The sequence below is a fragment of the Tachypleus tridentatus genome, chromosome 7, assembly GCF_004210375.1.
Source record: "Tachypleus tridentatus isolate NWPU-2018 chromosome 7, ASM421037v1, whole genome shotgun sequence".
Lineage (NCBI taxonomy): Eukaryota > Metazoa > Arthropoda > Merostomata > Xiphosura > Limulidae > Tachypleus > Tachypleus tridentatus.
Genome location: NC_134831.1, coordinates 59,536,813 through 59,553,741, shown reverse-complemented (window position 1 = coordinate 59,553,741; position 16,929 = coordinate 59,536,813). Strand labels below are relative to the sequence as shown.

The window sequence follows — 16,929 nt, the reverse complement described above, 5'->3', positions numbered from 1 at the left end:
CGACATTTTTCAAGTTTCTTCACTCGTCAAGATAGGCGCCGCTTCTGCCACAATGTATCCGGCCTGTGGGAGGCAATTGTAATTGTCTGTAACCCGAACGAGTGGCGCCTCTTGATTGATACCTCATCCAGAAGCCTCAAAGCTATACTGCTCCATAACGGGAATAAGTATCTGTCTCTTCCACTGGCTCATTCGGTGCACCTCAAAAAGAAATACAATAGCGTCAAGACCTTGCTAGAAACCTTGAAGTATGAAGAGTATGGCTAGAAGGTTATCGGAGATTTCAAAATGGTGACATTCCTGATGGGTCTCCAAGGAGACTTTACCAAGTTTTTCCTGTTATTTTTGCCTTTGGGACAGCAGGGAGACCGCAGCGCACTACAACAGGAAACACTGGCCACAACGGACCGAGTTCTCTGTGGGGAGGCACAGTGAGTTACTAGTGGGTCTTATGAAACAATTTGTTACCCTTCTTGATAAGGAGTCTGCAGTCTTCAAGTACCTTCGATACTTCTTTCCTAAGCTGTGTGAGGCAAAGGTCAAAGCTGATGTCTTCATTGGGCCACAAATAAAGAAGATTCTGGAGTGCACAGAATTCCCCAAGAACCTCAGTGGGAAGGAAAACAAAGTTGGGGTAGCTTTGTCGCAGTAGTTCGGGGCTTCTTGGGTAATCACAAGGCCCAAAATTGTGTGGAACTGGTTGAGGCTCTGGTGAAAAATTACGGCAAAATAAACTGCAGGATGTCCCTGAAAATCCATATCCTTGACGCTCATCTTGATAAATTCAAGGAAAACATGGGAGCATACTCAGAGGAGCAAGGCGAGCGCTTCCACCAAGATACACTGAACTTTGAACGCCGCTACCAAACAGCGTATAACGGAAACATGATGGGAGACTATATTTGGGGGCTGATACGTGAAAGTAATTTACATTGCTGTCGCAAATCTCGAAAAACTACTCACTTCTAAACATTTTTGTGTTACTTTAGTACAAATACACGTAAATCTTGATTCTTGTGTGGTTTTATTCAAATCTTATATAAATAAGAATGTGCAAATTTCCCCGTTTTTACATAGAAAATAGGTTAATTTCTAAATTCCATTATCCAAGTCAAAAAAAATCAAAGTTTGACGAAAATAATGGCCATTTTCTGCACTTTTACAACATAAGCAATTACGAAATAACACATACTATCCAGGAACAAAATTTGTGTTACATAGTAATATTAATAAAATATTAAAACAGGTGTTATTTCTGTTTTCTATGATTTTTACTGTGTACCTTAACCAAACCTGTTAATTGGAGATTTGTTTGTCTATAAATGTGGTAGTAACGAGAATTGAAAACTATAATTTTGTTTTCTATGTACTGATTGGCAAATCATTTCTATTCCCACTCTTACAATTATGTTAACATTGAAATGTACACGTGATTTCTTGTCCTTCGGCAACAAGCTACATTTTAATGAAATATGGCATCTCGCTTCTTTGATGACATGCTGTTGTAGGAAACGTATCATCACATCAATGTCTCAAGAAGCGCCCCCCAGTGGCACAACAGTACGTGTGCGCACTCACACCGCTAGAAACCGGATTTCGATACCCGTGGGGGCAGAGCATAGATAGCCCTTTGTGTAGTCTTGTGTTTAATTCTAAACAAACAAACTGAAGATGCGACTTTGAGTATTGCATTACGACCAAGATGTTGCTTATAATATAGGTAAATAATTAACATTCATCGTGAAGGTTTATTGTATATTGTGTAGGATGGTTAATACATGAAAACTGTTGTATATATTGTAGGAAGACAATTAATACTTACGGTGAACGTTTACATACATATTATAGGACGGGTTATACTTGAAAACTGATGTTATGTTACACGAAAAAAATTAATGTTCAAGGTGAAGTTGTTTATATGCATTCTGTGGAGCGGCTCAGGCTTGAAAACTGTTGTATGTGTTGCAGGAAGATAAATAAATTGTTTAGGTTTTTCATATTATGTGACGTTGTTAATACTTGAAGACTATTGTATATATATTGCAGGAAGACAATTAACAGGAATGATGAAAAATCTCACCAATAATGCTGAGCATTTATAATTATTTACTATGAACAACCTTGTTGCAGATTTTTATTAATTGTGGTAAAGGTTCTTGAAGGAGTTGCTGAAACGTTATAAATACTTACGACTAAAATATTGCAGAACTTAGATGAATATTTATCCTGAATATTTCTGCAAATATCATAAATATTCCGTTATTATTTACACTGAACGTTTGTATCAGCCATTATCATCGTAACACTCACAGAACTTTGATTACTACTTACGGTAAAGATTGTTCCAAATATTGCTCCCACTAACCAGTGCGTCACTTCGGTCTCTCTGTTTGATTTTCTAGGATCGTTAGGAGCTAAATTCTCTACTTGTGTCTTTCGAATTCGCCACATGTACCTTCACAAAAAAAAAAAAAGAGAAGAAATTATCACTTGTTAGATAAAAAGAATTGAATGTAAACAGTTCGAGAGACCGTGTATTTCGAAAGTTTTTCTGTAAGTGAATTTACTTCTGTAAGGTTTCAATGAACGATACCATTTTTGGCTGTATGTAGTTTCGTCTCATTTACACACACGTGCACGTGTGGCTTGTGCTTATCAGAGGTTCACTGAAAAGCTTACACAGACAAATACACTCTTTGCCCCCCATCCCCCAATGGCTCAGCTATGAACTTTAGGTTCCATAGGAGTTCAATATCCGTGGTGGGAAGTCCCCCCAGTGGCACAGCAGCACCTCTGCAGACTTACAACGGTATAATCCAGGTTTCGATACCCGTGATGGGCTGAGCACAGATAGTTCATTGTGTTGCATTGTGTTTAACTTCAAACAAACAAAATAAACCGTGGTGGGAAAATCACGTATAGTCAGTCCATTGCATGGATTTGCGTTAAAAAAAAAAAAAAACACTCACAAGAAATTTACCAAACCTAAAATAGTACTAACTGTACGTTACAATTAAACCAAAACTTGCAAATCATACAACAAACAAACTTATACTCAAATCAAACATATCTAAATCAATACTTAAACAATAAACAACTAGCTTATCTAACTCTAGTTAAAAAAAAACAAATACCAAATACAAACGTGTAGAAGAAATAGCCCAAAATATGTCATACATACACGAGTATTTACTAGGCATACAATAACACTCACCAGACATATGCCGTACCAACAACACTTGCCAAGCTGAGAGATATCAGAACCAACCAGATAAGAATTCCAACAATGAAACGAAGAAGGATAACAACTACGCCTGCTAGTCCTGAAAATAAAACACAAAGTGTAAATAAACAAACATAAAGTGGCTAATAATTCTTTTTAGAGGATAAGGTAAAAGTGTGCTTCTATCAGTACCAATAAACAGAATTAATGTCACGTGCGCCGAACTATCACACGAGTTAATAAACAAAACAGAACATTCACCATACAAAAAATCCTTTTTAGTTTTTATATGAAATTATGGAGTATTTATCATGGAAGGTAATTTATAACTTTCTATAAACTTATTTTCTTCATACGAAAACATCTAAAGATAAACAACGGGATATATCTTATGGCCGATCCTCACACGGATTTAAAACATAAATTGTATATTGAATAACACAATGAAAGCACGAAATAACTTTCGCTACAATAGACTGTAGTGAATTACTATCGATATTTGTAGTTCAGAACGCCTTTAACAAATTACGCTTTCAAATTATTGAAAAAAGCGTGCTAAAGTTTACTTTCAAATATACACACACATAAAACATTTTTTTAAGATAAAAATTCCATTAACATCAATGCATAAAAAGTTATTTCATCTCAAACGCTCTTCACTATAATAAACTAGTTTTTAAATATAAAGAAGAAAACAGGGATTTGTATTATAACACATTTTTTGTTTCTTAAGCCAAGAAATAAATTATACTTAAATCATTTAAATGGAAATACACTCTCACATCACTTTATCCAATATTTTTATCATGATCATGACAACCAGGTAAACCTTTATATATATATATGAGTTAGATAATTCACAATAGGTACATAATATATTCAAAATATAATTAACACCAACAGAATTGAATCATTTATTTGTTATTTTCTTCATAAAATAACATAATTAAATACTCTTGTTTTATAATCAAATTGGAAATGTATTTTTTCTTCGTTGATTTTTAAAGCAAAAACATTTTTATTTCTAATAAATATAAAACATCTAATTTTTCTTTCTTTAATTTCTGTATAAAATACCTAAGGCGATGAGGCACATATACAGAACTTCTCTCCAACAGAGGGCAACATCTGTGCTCAGCTCCTGTCAATGATTTTCACATTGCATTATTTACCAAAAATAACATTTATATTGTTTTTACATAAATCATTTTCTATAAAAAAAAATTAAAACTAGGTGAAATCTCACTTCCGTCGAGATGGAAAAATGGATAACAGTTTTTTACGTAGATATACAAATGAAAACAAATACCAACAAGTTCACATATTGTAAGTCGGTTGTTACACAGACAAATGACGTAATTTTTTTCAGAACGCTAGGTTTTTAGCTTAGTCAGTAAACAATAAATGAGAATGCAATCTTTATATAACTTCTTCGTCAAGTACTTATAACATCGAAAAATAAGTGCTACATATGAAATGTCCGTACTGTTTATAAAACCATGTCTATACACGTCTCATTACGAAACAAAAATCTACGGTTATTGTCATTGGACGCATGCACTGATTCACCCTTTAAAATTGTAATTAAAATTTACGTACCTCAAAAAAGGTTCTGGTAATGTTGAGTGCTTGTTGAATCAAGGTCACGTGGGGTTGAATGAAAACACAATGTCTCAGTATTGTAGACCTACAATATAAGAAATACTTTGTAGGTTACAAACTGTTTAGGCAGAAGATTAATGATGCCTATATTGGAACGGACGACAAATTTCTGTTATAAAAAAACAAATGTTTCGAATGTTTTCCGTCTTTTGTCTTTAAGTTTATCTATAACAGGCAGTTGCCGTCCATTTCTGTGCACTAATCTATAATTTGGCGAGTTTATTGTTCAAATGTTCTGTATTTTGTTAGACCATTTAAGAATTTAAAACCATCGCAGAGTTCTAATAATAATATTTGTAATTAAACATTTTCTGTTAAGAACTGCTGTAAGAAACCCAAGTAATTCCACAGGAGAAATGTATATACTACAGGTTGGTGAATGTATAATTCAACGACGTTACTTGTCAAAATGAACATAGTTCAAAAGTTAAGCACTCTACTACAAAAACATGGTTTTCTTACAACAAATCTTCATCGGGCTACCTACCGTGTCCATCGACAGGTATCAAGCACATCTGTTCTCAGGGTTATACATAAAAGAGACTACATAAGTGGCATATACATAAAATTCTCGTAAATAAAACCAGTACGAAATAGTCAATAAGTCACAACTTTGATAAAACGCTAGTAGGCACAACCAGTATGAAATAATCGATAAATTATAATTCTGATAAAACCCTAATAAATGCAACCCATATAAGGTAGTTGATAAGTCACAGCTCTGACTATTGTATAGTCTTGAAAGTGTAGCTGTTTCCTATATATACATATTGGGATCCTGATGTTACTATAACACTTTTTTAGATACATTTAATCTCGAACTTACGTGTAATTTTTACCAGGACAACTTTTCACACATTCTCTCGGAGGGATTCGGTTAGGATTATAATAAAGGTACCTGTTTAAAGAAACACTTCGTTAAATGATTCACATCTATGAGTACAGTTTATTTTTAATAATAAAACTGATTAAGAAAGTGACTAAACGTTGATCTGCATTACGACTAACCAACAAATGGCATGTTACGGTTTTTTCTATATTATATTTTATCAGAGTAGTTGTAGTTAATAGACTTTACACGATCACCTAAGCCTAATAGTTAATTGGTTATTAAATTTTCTTGTTAGTAAATGCTAATTATTAACTAGTTTATGTCACACGTTTCGGGCGAGTAGATATAATCTATAGGGCGTTCGGAAAGTCACTATGTAGTTTTGTAATCATATGTCTATTCAGTCTATTTCAAGCCAGCAACTGATAGCGGTGTTTAGAAACAAGTTAAGAAGGATCCAAGCCTTTATTGATGACAACGGGGGTCACTTTCAACATTGTTTATAATTGTTATTCATATTTACCTCCTGTATTCTTCCAAGCCTTTATTGATGACAACGGGGGTCACTTTCAACATTGTTTATAATTGTTATTCATATTTACCTCCTGTATTCTATATTGAAACATATCTGTTAATAAATATATAAGTGCATAGTGACTTTCCGAACACCCTGTATTTAGTGATTTGTATGTAGTGATAAAGAAATAGTAACTAATTATAAATTAACTTAGATTAATCGTATAGGCTGTTGCCCATGACAACGATTAACAAACGATGTTTAAGCTGTTTTTAATGTATTTATTTTAATTAACCGTATGTGATTTCTAAACATTTGCTGGGAACAAATACGTACAAACTGGAATAAGGTAGTAACTACCAGTGATAACAGCTTTCCTTATCTGTTATTATTTTAAAAAATAAATTTACGTTCTATTTTACCTAAATCCTGAAGCAGATAAAGTTTGTAACTTGTTATGCAACAGTCCTCTAAGGTGTCGTTACTTAACCGTTCTGATGCAAGGAACAGGCTCGCTGCCTACCTAAACTTTCGCATACTATTAAAATATGACAAGTATGATGAAAACTCATGACAGTTTAGGCCCGGCATGGTCAGGTGGATAAGGCACTCGTAATCTGAGGGTCGAGAGTTCGAATCCCCGTCACACCAAACATCCTCTCCCTTTCAGCCGTGGGAGCGTTATACTTTACGGTCAATCCCACTATTCTTTCGTAAAAAAGCAGCCCAAGACTTGGCGGTGGGTGGTGATGGCGAGCTGCTTTCTCTCTAGTCACTGCTAAATTAGGACGGCTAGCGCAAATAGCCCTCGAGTAGCTTTGCGGGAAATTCCAAAAAACAAACAAAACAAGCCTTCCCTCTAGTTTTACACTGCTAAATTAGGGACGGCTAGTGCAGATAGCCCTCGTGTAGCTTTACGTCAAATTCGAACAAATAATCACTTATTATTCAGTCTTTCTCTGTCCTTCCTAATCCTAGTCCTATTTTCCTATTACCAGTATACATTGTTCCGTCTTCCAGTGAGCTGACTTACGGTTTATCAACAGTATTTTGACCCGACTGACGAGCGTCAGTTATTGCTACATTTTTTTTCCCGCACACGTTGCCATAGCTGTCACAACCAAACAGCAGTCGGTCCGGGTCTCCCTTTCCCACAGCAAGAACAAGCACGTATCCCTGCAACAGAAAATATTTGTTTATAACACTTAAGTTTTTCACATCCATTTATTGCGGTGCCATATAACTGCTTTGTTATTTTAATTACACATTATTCTCGCTTGTAATGTACACAAATTCGTCTTGTATGCGTGGCCAGTTGTTTAGTGTGTCATTCTAGTTTACAACTTCACAAGTAGGCACGTTTAGCTACAGATATATCTAATGTGAAATTCTGCGCAAAATCAGATATAAAATCTGTGTTTATTATAAAGAAATTTCAGCAACAAGATTATAAGAGCATCGTTCATTTTAACTGTTAATGTAAGGTTTAATATTTTCATTAGTTTTAAATGAAATATTTCCAGAAAATAAACTACATACTGAGAATAACCACCAGGGTATTTATCCTTTAGAGTCTCATGGTAACATGGGCTTTGTTGTTTAAACAAAAATTAAGCCTCTAACTAATGTTACAAAAACTTATCACTGTGTTATATAAAATTATTACAGAAAGAAATGTATGGAATAATTTTTGTTCAATTTCAAATCATTTAGAACTTTGATTTGGGTTTTATATTTGCGCGCGCGCACGTGCGAGTGCATTGAACATTTTAGGCACATTGTGGAAGCAGCTTAAACCTCGTAAAAGAGATTCTTAAGATAGTTTTTTGAACGAATTTGAAATGAATTAAAGTATTTAGATAAGGCAATAGATGTGGATATTGTCTGTTTATTTGTGTTACAATGGGATGAGCTAATAGTAAAAATTATATGAGCTTATGGAAAGTGAAATAATGCTCTGTTTAAACTTATGGTAATGGCTTCAAGCAAGAGCTAATGTGTAAAACACATTGACGTGATTATAAGTATTCAAAATACACAGTAGCTATATACAGCTACATGAATGGAATAAAAACACAAAATTATTCATGAAATCAATCAAATAAAAAAGGATACTTACATTTTTTACAGGTATCTAAACAAAGTAAAAAATAATAGAGAAGTATTATAAAGATCCATATGTAGCAAATACAGAAATAAAGATTTTTTTAAGTCTTCAAAAGGAAGCATGTTATAAAATGTACAAAGAATAAATGAGAAACAAACAAAAGGACTCACCAGGAAGCCACAAAACGTCGCAAACAGCAAAAGAAATATTACATCCCTACATTGTCGGTCTCTTATTGGTCCTTCAAATTTGTCTAAATCCTGAGGGGCTGTCTTTCCATTTACCTGAGAGAAAATAATTTTGATTGACGAGAATGCTAGCACTAGCACTCTACTGTGTTATTAATTTATGATCAACCATAAGAAAAGGTGTTCCTTTATATTGGTTTAATTTTAGTTTGAGTTGTTCTATAAGTAGAGCTTCTTTGATTTTGTGTTTGTTTGTGTTGGTTTCCTACTTAGTATATGTGTTTTTTTCTATGCTTATGTTTTGTTTATTTGATTTGCAGTGTTCAAAAACATGTGAAGGTGTTTGTGTTCTTTCAATTTTTGCGCTTATTTCTCCAATATGGAAGTCGTGGTAGTTGTTGCATTGGATTTTATAAATAATGTTTGTGCTGTGTTTGTCAGTGTAGTTTTTACATAGCATGAACTTTAGTTTTGTACCTGGTTTTTGAATAAGTATGTAACATCAGCCAGCTCCTTTTTCAAAGACTCTTTTAACTTTAAATCTATTCTTGGCCAACAAAACTATAAAGCCTTAATATCCAGTTTTGAGGCAATTTCCCCTTCACAGAAGTCCCAACTACCGAAGCCTGCAAAATAGCTTTATAACTTTATATCCAAGACCCCAACCCATTGATACATATCTCCAGCAACCAATTAACAACCCTTATAGAATTCATTACCTACATATAAAAGGCTTAAGTATAGGCAATCCCGTATCACCAGTTCTAGCCACTACTTTTATGACACAGACTGAATTTCAAGCAATCAATTCAGCCTTACACCCACCACTGTACTAGTACAGATATGTTGACGATACAATTGCTGAAATTACATCTACAAAACACACAGTTAGTTTTTGAACTACATTAACTCTATACACCCCAAGTCCAGCATGGCCAGATAGATTAAGGCGTTCGACTCGTAATCTGAGGGTCACGGGTTCGAATCCCGTCGCACCAAACATGCTCGCCCTTTCAGCCGTGGGGACGTTATAATGAGACGGTCAGTCCCACCATTCTTTGCTGAAAGAGTAGCCCAACAGTTGGCGGTGGGTGGTGATGACTAGCTACCTTTCCTCTAGCCTTACAGTGCTAAATTAGGGACGGCTAGCACAGATAGCCCTTGAGTAGCTTTGCGCGAAATTCAAAACAAACAAACAAACTATACACCCCAACATTAAGATCACCTGTGAACACGATAAAAACTGACCAAATAGCATTTCGTAACCTCAAGATCACAAGAACTGATACACAATTCAAACCTGGGACTCAGCACATGAGAAAAAAACACAAAAAACTCGACATGTTAAGAAACCAAATAAACACAACCACAAAACTATGCTCACCCGCTAAAATTAACAATGAAATCAACAAAATAAAACAACACTTCATCAACATCAATAAATTTCCTTCATAAACCGCTGAAAAAATTATACGCACACACCTAGACCAACAACAAACAAATAATAATAAATCCGAAGAAACTACAAACATTTACACTGCTGCATGCCATATATTCCCGATGTCAGCGAAAATTAACAAACAACTTATAACTAAGCACAACATTCCAGTAAACACCACATTTATTCAAAAACCAGGTACAAAACTAAAGTCCACACTATGTAAAAACTACACTGCCAAACACAACACCAACATTATTATAAAATACAATGCAACAATTGCGACGACTTCTACACTGGAAAAACAAGCAGAAAAATGGAAACACGATTTAAAGAACACAAAAAACACCTTTACACATTTTTGAACACTGCAAGTCAAGTAAACACGACATAACCATAGAAAATACCCAGATACTAAGTAGAGAAACCTACTTATACAACAACTCGAACCAAAATAAAGAAACACCTTTATATCTGTCCTAATTAATAACCTAACATACACTGCAACGCCTCCTACATTCCCGTACCCGTTTACACTCTCGTTCCCATGACTCGTACCCGGAAACAGTCAGTTGCGAACTCTCTTTCTTAATTTGAAGATGGCCTTGGAAAGTCGAAACGCTGTTCTCCACTTTATTTTAATAAAAGTTTTAATACCTATACCAGCTGTCTTAAGATACAGTCCTGAGTAGCGGCAATACTAAACCTAACCTCTGTGACCCCAGTAATTATTTGACAAAATGCTTCAGTATCCTTTCAGTAGAAAAAAAACAAAAACTTTGTTTCCCATCAGTGAAATGCCACGTGAAATGACGAAGTTAAAACGTTTCTTTGATCGCGAGCTGTCGGTAAGTTAGAACAGAACACGTAAACAAACAAGCTATCGTTGTTATGTTTGTTTGAATTTCGCGCAAAGATACTCGAGGGCTATCTGCGCTAGCCGTCCCTAATTTTGCAGTGTAAGACAAGAGGGAAGGCAGCTAGTCATCACCACCCACCGCCAAATCTTGGACTACTTTTTTACCAACGAATAGTGGGATTGATCGAAACATTATAACGCCCTCACGGCTGAAAAGGCGAGCATGTTTGGTGCGACCGGGATTCGAACCCGCGACCCTCGGATTACGAGTCAAACACCTTAACACATTTGGCCATGCCGGACCTTGTAGGAATAAAAGAGTGGCGAAAAAAAAAATGGTTATAAAGTGTGGATTCTTGGCTATACGTGCAGATTTTACTATGGAAGATTAATATAATAATATAATTTACAATTGCTATTTCAGTCAAATATCTAAACTTGGGGTATCAACCCCAGCATCCCGGTTCCGATGCCTCTGTAAAAACATTTCAAAATATTAACAATCAAAAAGCAAAGTTCAGATTTTGCCTTAATGCAACCTATATAATAACAACAACAGAAAAATTTATACGGGGTTTGTGTATCAGCTTATACATGTAAGTTGTCACCGAAATGTAAACATTGCTTTTGAACTCAAAGGTTCAGTTCGAAAGGTCAGGAGAGTACATTTGTGAAAACCGATAGTTATAATATGAAACCTGCAATGTTCTATGCATTAATTTAAATGTTTTGAAACAAGAAGATACCAAGACCCAGTGTAGGAGTATTAAGTACTATAGCAAATTGGCTGTTTGTGATTAACTCTTATGGATAGAGAAATATCGGATAGACAGAAAGAAAACTGTCCATTTGAAATAATGCCAAGTTGATCTTATCTGACTTCTAAAATATTTACTTTGATCGGCTTTTATTATCATTATTGAAAATCGAAATATCAGGGCAATAGTTTGCCTCTACCAGTTGGTAATTATTTGTGTGGATACCAAACAAAAAAGGTTTGTTTGAATTTAAACACAAAGCTACACAATGAGCTATCTGTGCTCTGCCCAAAACCTGTATCGTGATGGCGAATTTTTCTATTGAAAATTAGTGTCATACAGAAATTAATAAAATATAGAAAAACGGAAATGAGTATTTGCCAACATTAGACCGTCAGTCAGCAACAGGAATGTTTTTATCGAGGTTTAAATGCAAGAATGAAGTGGTTTAACTTTAAACTCAACCAGTTAAAGTTTTATTAACCGTTAATGTTTCATAACAGTTTATTGTTTGTTTATGATTTTCGCGTAAAGCTACACGAGAGCTATCTACGCTAGTCTTCCCTAATTTAGCAGTGTAAGGCTACAGAGAAGGGAGCTAGTCATCAACATCCACCGCCAACTCTTGGGCTACACTTGTACCAACGAATAGTGGGATTGACCATCACATTAGAACGCCCCCACGGCTGAAAGGGTGAGTCTGTTTAGTCCGATGGGGGATTCGAACCCGCAAACTTCAAATTACTAGTCGAACGCCTTAACCCACCTGGCCATGCAGGGCCGACAATTTATTCAATATGTTTTAGTTACAAATATAAGAACAAAAATTAAGAAACCTGGTTTATAACGTTGTAAACTTGCAAACATACAACTGTGCCAATGGGGGTACAGAAAAGGATTAGAAAAGAGAGTTGTATGAATAAAATAAACATGGATGTGTCACACGTATCAGGTCACTGACGTCATTCATCATCGTGTCATACTAAAAAAGATAAATGTGGTTCAACAACTAAACCTTCGTCATTTGAACTGTCATATCGTTGAGAACAATTGTACATTAATTTCAAAACCAGTAAAATATAGGGTCACGATATTTTACAAATATAGTTTGTCACACGACTAATGAATGTATGCTTGTTATGTTTATAAGTCTGTTAACCACTCACGATAAAGTTGGTATTTTTTGTAGATCTTCTAAATTTTTGTCTGAAGAAACAGTGAGAAATAATATACAATTCACTGATAAGAACAATAAATGTGATATGAGCTCGTGACAATAAATTTCTGTTGTATTAAAAGAAAATCTACCAAAATAAAGGAATTCTTAATCACTGTTTTTATTTACGTTATTACAGTACAACATTGGCATAACAAAAGAACTAACCTCTAAGTCTGTTAGTGCTCGATTTGACACTGAAGTGTTTTGTTGTTGTAATAAAGCCATACTAGGCTATTTAAGTTCTGCCAATGACAGTTAACGAAACTTACGTTTAAGCGTTATGAGCTCTTAAACTTGCTGCTGAACCTCTGAAGTGCATTTTCAGACAAATGAATTGAATTCAGAGATAATAGTTTTTCCGGCGTTAAAACATAGGTTAAACCATGTTTTATTAAGTTACCTGAAAGATTCTAAACATGTTTAAGATTTGGTGGACACAAAACGTGGTCCATTACATAACTGCTATAACAGACTTTATTTATTAAAGGTAACATTTGGCAGTTGTGGGTATTATTTAGCACATTTAAAATTTAGGTTTATTGATTGCTTAGAAACATGGACTAACTAAACCCAGACAACGGAAATAAGGACTGCACTGAATGGAGCATATGCTCTCTACAGGTGATCACTTTCCAAAGCACGAGACATTGAACAGAATGGCCAATTGCACAAGACCTTCTTTCTGGCAATTCCACGAACTTATGGTTCACACAGAAACTAAAAATATGGCGATGTTAGTCGTTAAAAATTATGACTGCATCCTACTAGGTTTAGATGAAGACCAAAGATAGGTCTTCATTTGCAAATACATTAACCAACGTGACCATGGTGACAAGAAAGAGAAGTTTAAGTTACAACAGTGAAGAATCGAATCTCCGGAATTTGGCATTGTAAATCCATAAACATGTCGCTGATCCATGAGCAAGATCCAAGGGAAGGTTATAATTAGAAGGCTTGCGCATCAAGCTGATTGTTGAGGTGAAAGAGAAACCTGGATCAATCTGTTGAATTCAAAGCTGATACACAAGAAGGGTTTAAAGCTAGTCAGAACATCTTGGCAGAAGCTATAGGTCTGGAAAACACGTGCAGTAGTACCCATCTCCCCAGTCTTGTTGATAAAATACTCAGAATAGACCTTTAGTGTAACATGTGTGATACGGGTCTATGCTGAATTGACTACCATAAGATGCATCATAAACCATGAAAGCTGACAATCAGACTGGAGAACTACTAATGTTGGTCTTCCTCAAGACTACCCACTCTTGTCAGTCCTCTTCAATATCTATACCTTAATTCCAGCCCATCTTGAGAGTCTAACCAGATGCCGTGTTTTAACCTTTGATGACGACATTTTGGTACACAACAGAAGCCCTACAAAAGCCAAAATCGAAAGCAAGAGACAACAATCCCTTAGAATGATAAAAAAAATGGTGTAATGACATAGGAATGATAATCTGTCCTGCTAAAGCTACAGTCACGTTCTGCACACCAAACAACACATATGGTGATGAGGGAAAAGCATCACCAACCTTTGTAGAAACTGCCGTACCTCTGAAATAAACAACTTAACTCCACCAGCCAAATTACCAACGTGATAACAGAAGCTACTAATCATATCAGTGTACTGAAAGTTTCATCAGGAAATAGAACTGAAGAACTCCGCCTGCTTACGTTGTACTATTCTTATCCATTCTATCTTGAATTGTGCCCTACCAACAATCAGTATGGATAACACTGAAAAGACACAATTATCTGTTTAAGATTGTTTTTTGCTTTTTCTGAATTTCGAGCAAAGCTACTCGAGGGCTATCTGCGCAAGCCGTTCCTAATTTAGCAGTGTAAGAATAGAAGGAAGGCAGCTAGTCATCACCACCCACCGCCAACTCTTGGGCTATTCTTTTAGCAACGAATAGTGGGATTGACCGTAACATTATAACGCCCACACGGCTGAAAGGACGAGCATGTTTGGTGCGACCGGGATTCGAACCCGCGACCCTCGGATTACGAGTCGAACGCCTTAACACGCTTGGCCATGCCGGGCCATTTAAGATTGTTCACTGGATGTAAACAACTGCATCAAAGCCTTATTAGACTTCACAATTCTTAGCAGTATCACAGAGCACCAACAAAATTTCAAGCACAATTGTAAACTAGAACCAAGTAGCAAAGAAACTATATATTCCATTATCGAGACATTGCTTTCTTCAGTAAGAATATTCCACCTATACCACTCCAAACACCAATCAAACAGGGAATGATTTCCAAAAGGTATCTCATGAGAGAAAATTATGATGCGGGGTCAGGTTCTATAGAGCTACCACTGGGATAATCGGGCATCACCAGATCTCAAATGTCTCTATGAATAATAAACATCTGGCACTACTGGGGTCTATATAAATAAATCTAAACAGAAAATATGACATTAAGTAGAGAATGAAGCAGAAAAAGCTTGATATTACCTAGTTAAAACCGTGAAATACAATCATTTGAATGGATTTGGTTACAAATATCATTTGTAAAATGTAAGTTATTGCAAAGTTATAAGTACTATCTACTGCACATAAAATATGAGTTATGAATTATCACGATATATTAAATGTAGTTAAAAGTTCTCTCAAGTGCAGTCTGGTTTTTAATCGAACAACCAATCTTTAACAAACACAATTTATTTTTAGACACAATATAACTGATTTATCTTTAAGGTTCATTTCTCTCAATAATGATCTAAGTAAATGCAGCACCTGCTACTTAAACCACATTCCGCTTTAACAGATGTTTTAGTTCGTTTTGGTGATGTCTGAAGTTATCAATGTCAACTGAAAACTAAATCAAACATCTTGATATTAACACTGTTTCCTATGTTATAGAAGAATATCTCAAATACATCGGTTCTGTACACTACTTCAATCTTGTATTTGTGTTTTAAAATAAAATTTTCAGTGATTTTATAAACTTAAATGTCTATGCTTCACGTAATACACTTATTTTTCCTTTTCCGCTTTTATTTTTAAATGTTTTAAATTTTTATACATTTGTTCGTTTCAGCGCAAAGCTACACACGAATTTTCTTCGCTGTATTCACTGTGGGGAATTTAACACTGAGATAAATTGATATATATACATATATATATACATATAAATATACACAGGATGAATTCTTTGAAATTTTTGTTCAAGAATTATACAAATTTAAATAACTTCTCGTGTTTCGGTATATTGCGTGTGAGGTTTATTGATATATATATATATATATATATATTCAGTTTGAAATTGGTTTTTAGTAAATTATTTCTGTGTACAGTGTCTTTCATTCAAAATATTGTCATTAAAGCATCATTTTAAACTGAATGACAAAAGGACTGGGCTAGCAGAATCAACTGTAAAAAGTTCTCATATTTGTCACTAAAACTGGAGACAACTATAAAAAACAACAGATTCAAAACAGGCATAGTAATGTTTACACTTCTCTTTTTATCAAACAGATATCAATATTTTTGTGTTGAATTTCGCGCAAATCTATACGAACACTATCTTTCAGAGCTATACAGATTTGGAAATGATATACTAGATGGAAGACAGCTGGTCAGCACTATTCGCCATCAACCCTTATCAGATCTATTTATGAAAGTTGACCGTCACTCTTATATCGCACAGAGCGCAATTCTTTGTTTTTAGCAATAATGTGACGCGAATTTGGAACAATCAGATTTATATTAGGACAAGTTACTCACTAAGCCGTGTTCGACCCTTTAAGTCTATCTAAACTTATAGTTGTCTTCAAAAGCGCATATAAACCAGTTTTTAAATACCTGATCTAAACTAAATTTGATTTAAAAAGCATGCTAATATAGGTTACTCTCATCAGAAGGTGTTTATATCAGATACTAAACACATGTAGCTCTAACTCAGAACTCGAATAGATTCTTTTTACTTGCATTTATAAACATTTGTGAAAATGTAATTATTCTAGGAAGAACTTCGAAACTTCAATATCCGTAACTGCAGGAAGTGTCATCTTCTTGAATCGACAAGACAATAAACAAAGCAATAAGAGCCATGGGTTCGAATTCCCATCATACTAAACATGTTCGCCCTTTCAGCCGTGGGCGTTATAATGTGACGATCA

At 34.9% G+C, this 16,929-nt stretch overlaps 1 protein-coding gene across 1 annotated transcript in view; it reads right to left on the bottom strand.

Annotated features, from left to right (window-relative positions):
* The window catches only part of LOC143255758 (choline transporter-like protein 1), a 75,593-nt gene that overhangs the window by 22,709 nt on the left and 35,955 nt on the right, over positions 1–16,929 (bottom strand). Inside the window, exons 3-9 of the mRNA XM_076511936.1 lie at positions 8,512–8,625; positions 7,268–7,410; positions 5,712–5,783; positions 4,823–4,910; positions 4,301–4,364; positions 3,215–3,323; positions 2,332–2,455 (exon numbers count right to left, since the gene is read on the bottom strand). Coding sequence (XP_076368051.1) covers positions 2,332–2,455; positions 3,215–3,323; positions 4,301–4,319 — 252 coding nt within the window. The 5' untranslated portion in view covers positions 4,320–4,364; positions 4,823–4,910; positions 5,712–5,783; positions 7,268–7,410; positions 8,512–8,625. The remainder of the gene's footprint in view (positions 1–2,331; positions 2,456–3,214; positions 3,324–4,300; positions 4,365–4,822; positions 4,911–5,711; positions 5,784–7,267; positions 7,411–8,511; positions 8,626–16,929) is intronic.